The 11,357-nt window shown below is 44.5% G+C and overlaps 1 protein-coding gene across 1 annotated transcript; it reads left to right on the top strand.

Annotated features, from left to right (window-relative positions):
• The first annotated feature begins 323 nt into the window (after positions 1-323).
• On the top strand, positions 324-9,400 carry fosl2 (FOS like 2, AP-1 transcription factor subunit). Its single transcript, XM_080784580.1, has 4 exons — positions 324-1,016; positions 3,465-3,719; positions 4,421-4,528; positions 6,607-9,400. The coding sequence occupies exons 1-4, from the start codon at positions 888-890 to the stop codon at positions 7,171-7,173; spliced, it is 1,059 nt and encodes a 352-aa protein (XP_080640706.1). The 5' UTR covers positions 324-887; the 3' UTR covers positions 7,174-9,400.
• Positions 9,401-11,357: the final 1,957 nt, after the last annotated feature.

Raw genomic sequence — 11,357 nt, 5'->3', positions numbered from 1 at the left:
TTTTAGGAAACATGCGTCAATGGACAGTACCAAATGCAGTCCGAGGGGACAGTGGATCTGATGTCCCGCGATCACACTCGTTAATCAATAGGACTTCTCGCGACGGGGTTGCTTTTACTCCTACTCTCTCTCTGCCTGTCCTGTATCTGTTACATTGGTTCCCGTCCCCGCTGGAGTCCGCCGGCCGGTGGTTCGGCGCCGCGTTCCACTGTAGTCTGACGGACTGAAACCCCTCCCCTCTCATCACAGTGTCAACGCCCAGGCGTGACGTGCGCCGTGTTGGCGTTGAAAAGCGCTTGCAGTTCTTCATAGTGCCATTGAAGTGAGTCATCTTTAGGAAGTGTGGTGGAAGGGGGAGGAAAAAAACAGCAAAAAGAAGTGAACAAGTAGATAGCTGCGGAAAAAAAGTGTTTAGCAGGCAAGAGTCGACGGAAACTCTTCTACGGTCTTGAGAGTTTAGAGCGAATGTAGGCTAAACTGTGCGTGAGTCACTATAACTACAACTTCACTCGGATTGACTCGCAACAAAAAAGGTGCGCTGCTCACTTTAATTTGAAGTTCGCGCACCTGGATCTAAGCGGGTGACTCAAGAATAATTTTAGTAGCCTGTAATAAGCAATCCATATACGTTTGCCAGGGCCGTGGGATACCAGGGGAACATATCCTATGCCGGCAAAGGTTGTTCAGGTGTTTTAGAACATTAACGCTGTTTTGTTTTGCCATCATCACTTATTTTTCTGGATATCCAACATCAGCAGCGTCGGCTCGAATCCAAGGATTTCGCTTTGGTGCTTTTTCCACTGCTGCGAGGATATAGAGAGGGGGGGGGGAAAGGCTTCCTGAGCTCCAACAAGTCGTCTAGCTGAACTCTTCCTCTTTCCTGGATCATGTACCAGGACTACTCCGGGAACTACGACACCTCGTCCCGTGGAAGCAGCACCTCTCCGGCCCAGCCAGAGTCTTTCACGAGCGGCAGCAGCACGATCGGCAGTCCGATCTCTACCTCAAGCTACCAGGTAGAACTATTATGGGCATTGGACGCATTAGCCAACTCATGGTGATGGTGCGTCCATGATGTTGAATCCGATTATTTTACTATGACGACAACCCCGCTCTCTAGAATCGTTGATTTGTCATAACATAGTTATTAGTTATAGTCATTTTTATTTTTTACTTTACAAATCAGCTAATATAGGCTACAATTCGATGCTATTTTAGTAAAGCCTACCCTATATAGTTATTACGCACCTCACTTGGGAGAAAGCATGAACCCAATGACACACACACGCACACGCACACGCACCTTAGACACGCACACACACCCGATGAAGCCTCTATACTTTGCCTCGATTGGCACACGAGTATTGTGGACTAATACTATACACTATTAAAAGAAGGCACATCATTGTCATTAACTATGAAAATGGCAGTGTCCTCCTGTCCTGCACCTTTACGCACGCGCAACAATGTACAAGGCAAACGGCGAAGCGAAGTCAAGCATTCCTGTTCGAGAATCGAGGGAGTGCGGAAACAAATTATAATCTTAAAGCGTTTGTCGCAAAGAGTCAACTAGTTACTAGATAGTAATTTATCCAGCGGTAGGACTATTCATTATAATTTCTGATTTTCTGAAATGCAGGCTATAGTCTTGCAAAGGCGCATGTTGTAGTCAAATAGTCTTATAGTCATGTCTGTACACGTCGAAGCAGAGTACGGTGCACTTGATCCAGAGTTAAGCATTCGGTGTTGGCTCGCTCATCCAGAGATCCAGTATAGGGTAGCCGCCTGGGTGCAGGAATATGTTGGCATGCACTGACAAGTGCGTTCCAGGCTGCCAGCATATATACAATTCTACATTCTACAATTCTAGGCCTATCTCTTGACTATTTATCTAATTTCCCTGATTAGGCTACTCTGTGTTGTCACCGAGGAATCCACATTTGCTACAAAGGTTCAATTGAATAAGTCCATGTCACATTGATTTTATTTTCAATGTCAGACACGGCAATATATCTGAACTGTCTCGCCTATACCTACACATGCGTACCGGTGTAGCCGGCCTATACATTAAGGCAACATTTTACTTGAAGCAACAATTCATGGATTATTCTTGTGTCTTTTAAAAATATATAATAAAAGGACACCAATTTATGCACAAATAAAGGTCGCCAAGACCCATACGCAACTAGTAGCCTAGGATCTGAATCCGGGAAGAGAAGGGACAGGCTGTTTACCTACACCCACTGGTTTATGCTATTGCGTAGTGACTTCTCTGGAAAAGCCTAATCATACACACAACCTTACGCGGTAAAATGACTTTATTTTAGCTGGCACTGCTGACTGAAGTGGTTTCTTTCTTATACCACGATGATACCAACACACACTTCTCACTGCTGATTACTGTCTGTCGCGACCGCCTCGTATTTATTTTAATTCCCACTCGGGATATGATATGAAGAGATTGGAATTTTAACTAACTTGTGGAAATATTTGGCACGGGTGGAGCCAGCCAACCCCCCCCCCCCCCTCCCTACCGCTTTACTGGAACTGACCGTTGTTTTCACGTGGTTTTAGCGTTATCTCCTAATGATTCAAGCAAAAAAAAATCAAAATCAGGAAGCTATTGGTGAAGTCTGTCCATTAACGCGTGCGTGTGTGCGCGCGCGCCGGGTACGTGAGGTACCATGAACCTGTTGACACACGTCGCTGACATGGCGTCATATGCTCGACAATATCTCGTTCGCGTCATGTTGTCTTTGTTGCTTCGATCAATATCTACAATGTCTATAATATCATCATCTCGGGTTCTATATGGTGTTATGTGGAGCTATAGGGAGCTGTGTAGCTTCCACCAAAGTGATCGCAATCAGACGTGTCAAATTTAATTAAGCCTAATTTTGGATCAAACACTGTCTTCCTGCAATGAACACATGTAAACGAATGTACTATAGCTTAATTGCCATGCCAGTTAGAGCTTATAGGTTTTGTCGCTGGTCGCTGCCATACAGACACATCAGTGCTAATGAACTGTTATGGGTCCATTTGGTTCCATTTGTACACTAGCTCATAGAGTTTTACTGTTGTGGAGAATGCAGGAGACACCATGGGCTTTCCCGCATGATTCACAGCATGTGTCACTGTTGCACTTGAGGGCTTAAACGAGTGAATTGAGTGTTATTTTTTGCATATGTGGCTTGAATCATTACTATAAGCCTGAAATTATGTGGAAAATGTATGCATTTGGCAAGGGTTGTCTGTGCATTTTAACTGAAGCTCCGAAAAAAAAGAATTAAGATGTCTATGGGATTAAAATGCATGCATTTACACAGCATCATAGTCATAGAGCAATGTTCACGTTTCTTTTCCAGAATTTGCCTGCCAATATTATCCAATGTCCTGATGCATCATGGCTAATTCTCTCTCTCTCTCTCTCTGTCAATCTCCCGTCTCTCTCTCCGCTCCAGAAGTACAGAGTCGACATGCCCGGCTCGAACAGTGCCTTCATACCCACCATCAATGCCATCACTACCAGCCAAGACCTCCAGTGGATGGTGCAGCCCACCGTCATCACGTCCATGTCCAACCCGTACTCGCGCGCCCACCCCTACAGCCATCACCTGACCAACGGCCCGGGACTGCTGGGCCACAACCCGCTGGCCCGGCCCGGGGTCATCCGCTCTATCGGGGACACCCGTGGGCGACGCAAGAGGGACGAGCAGGTGAGAGAGGGCGGAGAAGCTGTATGTCTGTTCGGATTGATTTATTAGGCATGTCCCGATCATGTCCCGATTCCGATCATTTGATTTTGAGTATCTGCCGATGATCGGCATCCGATATCTGATCCGATATTTCTGTTTTTATAGAGCACTTATGCCATATCACAAGAGTGCAATATCCAAAATCACAGACAATATCCTATGTCTAATATCATGATATGGATATAATATTGATACTATGGATGTCCCCGATCACGTTTCATAGTACATGCAATCATTGAGGTGAAGTGTGGAATTCATTTTATTCTCAGTTCATTGCTATACTACAGATGTCATGGATGTTGTTAAAATGGCTCAGCTGTAAACAAAACAGACATTCTGTACTATAATCCATACCTCACTGTGCCATTGATTTCTTCTCAAAGGCAAAGCAGCAGGAGTAGCGCTGCATAATTTATTTATTTTATCTTATCACACCAAGGCTGGTGTCCTCAACTGACTTTTCATTCCATTTGAATACTTGTTGTGCCGCTCGCAGCCAGCTGGCAGTAACCAGTTCTTGTTACATTTCCTCGGCTTGATATTGATTGAGCTGTGTGTGTGCGTGTGTGTGTGTGTGTGTGTGTGTGTGTGTGTGTGTGTGTGAGAGAGAGAGAGAGAGAGAGAGGCTGACAACTCACCTGGTTTGCTCCTCCATTTCACAGCTCACCCCAGAGGAGGAGGAGAAGAGGAGGGTGAGACGAGAGAGGAATAAGTTAGCCGCAGCCAAATGCCGCAACCGCAGACGAGAGCTCACCGACATGCTCCAAGGGGTGAGTAAAAAAAAAAAAAAAAAAACTGCAGTGCAATCAGTTGAATGTCTGTTACGTTGTATTGTCACGTTGCAACATTGATCTGTAGAGTTGAACCACAAAGCAGTGTGTAACTTCTCACTCATATGTCTCTCTCACTCTTGAAGGCCCATGCTCTGTGGTTTTGTCTACACAGGAAATCCCTTTTAACACAGCTAACACTGACCACTATTAACCAAATGAACACCAATCTAGCTGAGTAACTGACCGATTTGTTTGTGCATGGTGTCATTTTGTTTGAGACACAGAATATATTTCTTTGGAAGGAAATATATAATATATAGGAAGGGAGATACTCAAAATAACAGACAAACGGCTGTCCATCAAACAAACCAAACTGTCAAAAAAATGTAGCTATTGCACACAGAACACAGTGTGGGGGGAAGGATGCTCATGCCTGGTTTTATTCCAAGTTGCTAACGGCTGACTGATCCCCACACCTCTAAATTTACAACCTTGTGCTACTGGTTCGTCTCTCTCCAGCTGTGTGTGCCATAGTGTTACGGTTGGTAACGAATGACAGTGGCTGAAAAGCTTTTTGTCTGCTACAGCTGTAGACAGAGGTGGGCCTGTCCTCGCAGCCTTGCCCAGGCAGACAGTAACGGCATCTAGATGGACTAATTAGCTCAATTACAGTGAGGGTGAGCTTGTCATGGCCGAAAACCCCAGGAATGGAATGCGCTGTAGGCAGCTGTCCCCATGAATGCAGGACATTTTTCTAAATCGGCAAATTGCTTGTCTCACTACTATACCACATACAGACATGCCCAGTGCGCATATATACTGTAGGCATAGAGTACACAGGCACATGGGCACTCTCCCACACTATCCACAGCCGTCGCTCCAAGGAAAACCGCCCTTCCGTCCTCCTCACACCACCCTCTGTTAAAAATTCCAAATAAGGAAGTGTCACATTCCAACAGTGCAAAGGGTAACTTCTCTGGCTCTTCAATGGACTAATATCATCCCTTAGTGTTTTTTACCCCACGCTCCTTTTTGAATGACTGGTGCTCTTTGTCTTCCTACTTCCTCATACCTTCGCCCCCGTGAGTCAAAGTTCTCAGACAGCGTGTGAGTTTATCTTTTGTTTGTCAGCCCTGTCCCTGTCTGGACGGGGAACGACTCCTTAAACAGGGCCTGTTGTTGTCTCCAGGGGCCTGTGACACATTAATGACACACCATTATAGTCCAGCCTTAGTGTTCCTTTAATGTTAGATCCCATATCTCCGTAAGCGTGTGTGTGTGTGTGTGTGTGTGTGTGTGTGTGTGTGTGTGTGTGTCGGTCGGTCGGTCGACAGGTGAAACCACAAGTGAGACCTTTTAATCCAATTTAGTCTGAAGAACTGTAATATAATCCATTCCATAGGAAACAACAACATTATATAGATTGTTTGTGCTGATTATACCTCACTGTTGTTAAAGTTCAACACTATCTGCCTCGCCTCCCCTAGCAAACTGTGGTAGACAGACAGTGCCCTCTTTTGGTATAAGGAAGTTACTGCAGCTTGTACATTCGTAGAGCAAGGGGTGTGTGTGTGTGTGTGTGTGTGTGTGTGTGTGTATATATGTATATAATCATAGCTCTCTGTATATATATATTATATATACATAAATATGTAAAACAATATTGCTGCTGCACAGAGTAAATAAATGATTTGTAACACCATCTGTCTCAGCATCATGTTGGGGTGATATTCTAAGTCAGTGGTTTTCAACCAGTGGTCCATGAGGGGGTTTCAAGTGGTCCCCAGCTAAATGATTAAAAGTTGGTAACCAATTGGACCCTTATGGTTCCATTTGTTACACTCTCAAGAGTTACATCATTGTTAAACATCTGCATTACTTAATGTACAAGAAGACTACATGATTTGAGAATGGAATTGTGAACAAAATCCTATCCAACAACATGTTTGTTTTGGGCCAGCAAGTCTAAATGTCATCAAATGGTGGTCCGTGGCTCAAAAGAATGGGCCTTGATATGAAAAGGTTGACACGGATTACTCATCCATATCTTCCGTCCCATGTTGTTCTGTGAGCAGGAGACAGAGAAGCTGGAAGAGGAGAAGGCAGACCTCCAGAAGGAGATCGAGACCCTGCAGAAGGAAAAGGACAAGCTGGAGTTCATGCTGGTGGCTCACAATCCCGTGTGCAAGCTGCCCACGGAGGACCGCCACCACCAGGGGAGCCACCATCACCAGCAGCATCACCAGCAGCAGCAGTGTGCTCCGCTCCCCCTCACAATGCGCTCCAACAGTGGCCTGCGGGCCCCCTTAAACCACGTCGTGGTGAAACAAGAGCCGGACGAGGACAACCGGCAGGATGTGGGCAAGACCCAGCGCTCCGTCATCAAGCCCATCTGCCTGGGCGGCGGCGGGATCGGGATGTACTGCATGGACGGAGACAGCCTCAACACGCCGGTGGTGGCGGCCTCCACGCCGGCCTCCACGCCCAGCGCCCCCAGTCTCATCTTCACCTACCCCAGCATGCTGGAGCCAGAGAGCCCCTCGCCCTCCTCGGAGTCCTGCTCCAAGGCTCACCGGCGCAGCAGCAGCAGCGGCGACCAGTCCTCGGACTCCCTCAATTCGCCCACTCTGCTGGCCCTCTGAGCAGGCCGTGCGCGGAGGCTGGACGTGCGCGCGTGGGTGGTAAACAGAACACTGAGGCCCGTGGCGAGCAACCGAGTGGCCCCCACAGCTTCTTCAAGGACCCGAGAGTGCATCAGACAGTCTGGACCAAGCAGAGTGTGATTTGTTTCCCCAACAAGGGCTATGTCGCTTGTTACTTCTCGTTATGCTTCAGTGTAATTATTTTGTGTTCTTTTTTTTTCTAAATATGTAATTGTGCGTGCACCTACCCCGACGGGTGTTGTCCCTCCCGTCTCCATTTCAACTCTATAGAGTGTCAAGTTGTTTACTGACTTTGAAGTGAGAGACGCCCACACAAGGCCACTGTGTGGTGACCAGACAACTCGGAAGCGAGTTCAATCTATTTTTTTTGACAATGTTATAAAGCCATGTGGAAAACATTTGCACTCCGCCAAGATCAAGCAGTCAGTCAATCACTAAGCGAGGTCAGCATTTTCCCGTTTTCTTTGGGGGGAGATATGTATATGTAGAGACAATACATCAAGAGTTTTTTCTCTGTGTTTCTCCTTCAAATCCCAGAAACCTGGATTTTGATTCTTGGAGTTGCTACAAAGAGTATGGATGTGCTCATGAACATTTTTCGACGTTATTTTAATTGTGTATGGCCCGTGCTGATACATTTTACAAAGTGTTTTGTTGATACATTGTCCTCTCCTTAACTGCCTGTAGAAAAGCAACATGGCGTCCCCGTCAAATCATGTTGCAAAGGATACGAGCCAAATTTGATTAGACATTTTAGTCCCTCAATACTCGACAGCGACTTTTTGCCACAGTGTTGGCAGCTTGACTTTACAGTAGTATTGATGTGCTTTTCCTCAGTGATCTTGTACCTAAAACTTTACGACGTGTTTATGAAAAAGTGTACGTGATTTCTCTCATGTGTAGTGAAACCCTCAATCCTGAAGCGCATTGCAGGAATAGAGGGTGTGGTATGGCCTTGCCAAAGTCTTTGTGTATGGAGGAGAGAAAAGTCATAGCTTCACCATGTCTCGTCCGAAAGAGCGATCTTTTTGCTGCAACATTTCAATGGAATTATGACAATCTGTAATTTGGACCAAACACTCCTTCTGGATTCTCTACCAATATCATTCTTTGTTTTTGCAAACTCCATATTTTAAAAAGTCAAAAAGGTTTTCTTTGGTTTACGCACATTTTGATGTGAATGAGCTGTTTTGTTCAACCTTTAAAAAAAAGCCACTGTGGTTTTGAGAGCAATGTCAGCAGACAATGATGTCAACCCTGATTACACTTTTGTGTGTAGATCTGTCGATTTTTGAGGAAGGTTATGACAAAATATGCTGTTTTCTAGGTGAATGCCGTATGCCAGCCTCCTAGGTACATGGGTGGAAACCTTGTCACTAGTGCAAAATTGGTTTCACAAAGTACACGCATCAACGAATACATGTTTGACCAATAGGTAGGGATTAAAGGAGTACCGTATCTATCTACAGCTGGCCTGAGATTAAAGAGGGAACACCTCGAGGAGAAGACTCAATATTTCTGAAGAAGTTCTATGAAGCACTTCTTTTTTTATATATAGCATTTTGTTGTGGTTATCTTAAAGGGATGTGGGTTTTGAATACCAAGCACTGAGAAGGCTAGAACTATGATATTTCAGACTTTTGTTTACTTCAAACATTCCTTATCAATATAAGGTCAGGGGTCAAGGGGTGTCAAAACCTTTGCTATAACTTTCTTTTATTTTTATCCATGGAGTAGAAGAATGGGGCCGAAAGACTTTTGTTGTGCTGGATGCAGCAAATGGACTTGCAATGCATGAAAAAGCTGCTGTAGTCTTTGTTAACTTGTTTCGAAGGAACATGTGTCACCTATTTATCTTTTGATGATCAACTTCACTGGTTACGGTATCATGCAGATGCAACAGGGAATCTCTTATCCTGCATTGTCTATGTAAAAAGACAATGTGATACCAAAAAGACATTGTTGTGGGAGTGTGATATATGTCTGTCTGTTTAAAATTTCTGGACCCCTAGAAACACATAGGAAAGCCATTGACTGTAGATCTTCTACTGTACATGTAATTTGCTGTCTGTCGCCTGTTTTCACCGATTATTTCTTTTTCCATTAATGCTTTAATCGTCTAAAATGATTCAAAATGAATAAAAACAGCAATATGTATAGTAGTGTTTGTTAATTTAAATCAATAATGATAATAAAATGAATAATGTAAAAATGAATAGCCTGTTTTCACGATTGCAATTTTTCCTCCAACACTCCGCAACTCCTCCGCAACAATTGCGGAAATTTCCGCAATTTCCGCAATTTCCAATTTAATATAGTAATAATAGTAATATAGTAGTAGTAGAGGGACCCCCTGGGGACCCCCACACAGTTATAGCAGTAGTAGAGGGACCCCCACACAGTTATAGTAGTAGTAGAGGGACCCCCTGGGGACCCCCACACAGTTATAGCAGTAGTAGAGGGACCCCCACACAGTTATAGTAGTAGTAGAGGGACCCCCTGGGGACCCCCACACGGTAACTCTGTCATTTCCCAACCATTTCGGATGCGGGGCAGCTCACCGGAACCGGCCCGGCCCCCTGGGCACGTTCCTGGGGGTCTGGATGTTCCAGGGACCCCCCGGGGAACTCCACATGATACCTTGTCAAATAATATAAGAAAGATGCAAAACATTTGAAAATAGCCCATCTACAAGTTCAGCTTGTAGATCTGCTATATTTTCAGATATTTTCTCAATATTTACTTGAACCTGAAGTCAAACTTTGCCTCAACTCCTACAGTTCCAAGTGTGTGTGTGGGGGGGGGGGGGGCATGCACTTCAAACATTCCTTATCAATATAAGGTCAGGGGTCAAGGGGTGTCAAAACCTTTGCTATAACTTTCTTTTATTTTTATCCATGGAGTAGAAGAATGGGGCCGAAAGACTTTTGTTGTGCTGGATGCAGCAAATGGACTTGCAATGCATGAAAAAGCTGCTGTAGTCTTTGTTAACTTGTTTCGAAGGAACATGTGTCACCTATTTATCTTTTGATGATCAACTTCACTGGTTACGGTATCATGCAGATGCAACAGGATGAATAAAATGCAATAAAATGAATAATGTAAAAATGAATAGCCTGTTTTCACGATTGCAATTTTTCCTCCAACACTCCGCAACTCCTCCGCAACACTCCGCAATTTTCGCAATTTCCGCAATTTCCAATTTCCGCAATTTCCAATTTCCGCAAATTCCGCAATTTCCGTGTGATGAGTGGCTGTACTTGTCATCCACAGGTCCACGTTGAAATCCCACATTATTCATGTGTCTCTGTGATGCTTTGCTTTGCACACTGACTTTCAGAAGGACAACTTTAAAGCAGGACAGAAATTCCCCATGATTGTGTGCCTCAGTGGGCCAACGGATAAGTCAAATGATATCCGTAGTATACCTAGTAGAAGTGTGCCGGTTCGAACCCCGACATACTCAAATCTTTACTGACACTTTGCATTCCACACTAACATCAACTAGCACATAAAATCTGTGTTGTAGTAACCAGCAGTTAGCTCAGTGTGATGAGTGGCTGTACTTGTCATCCACAGGTCCACGGTTCAAATCCCACATTATTCATGTGTCTCTGTGATGCTTTGGTTTGCACACTGACTTTCAGAAGGACAACTGCGCGCAGGGTCCGGCCCATTCCTCTCTGTTATGTCATATGACGAGCATTTAACTTTTAATATCACAATTATTGTAGCTAATCTTTAACTGAATCTGGAAGTATTCCTTTATTAAATGATTCTTCATAGTCTGGAATTGTAACTGATCAATTTTCTTTTGTGACTTTCGCCTTTATTTTATATGGAGGGACAGTCAGTGGTGTAAACTTTATTTATATAGCACATTTCATACATAAAATGCAACTCTGTCACATTCTGTCTCTCCCTCAGTCTCCACACTGGCCTCCCATATCCCATTCCAGCACACCCAGTTCCATTTACACACCTGTCAACTACCTAATCAGCCCAGCAGTGAACACTTCTCCAATCAACCTGCTCACTATAAAACTGGACTCAGTACAAACACTCATTGTCAGTTCATAACCTGTGTCACAGATGTCCTGCCTGTTCATGTGTTGACTTTGATGTCATTCTGATTCATGCCTGATTCCTACCTGCATTCCCCT

Source organism: Protomyctophum bolini (genome assembly GCF_963924005.1).
Source record: "Protomyctophum bolini genome assembly, chromosome: 15".
Lineage (NCBI taxonomy): Eukaryota > Metazoa > Chordata > Actinopteri > Myctophiformes > Myctophidae > Protomyctophum > Protomyctophum bolini.
The sequence above is the reverse complement of the archived record's forward strand: the minus strand, read 5'-3'. Positions and strand labels throughout refer to the sequence as shown.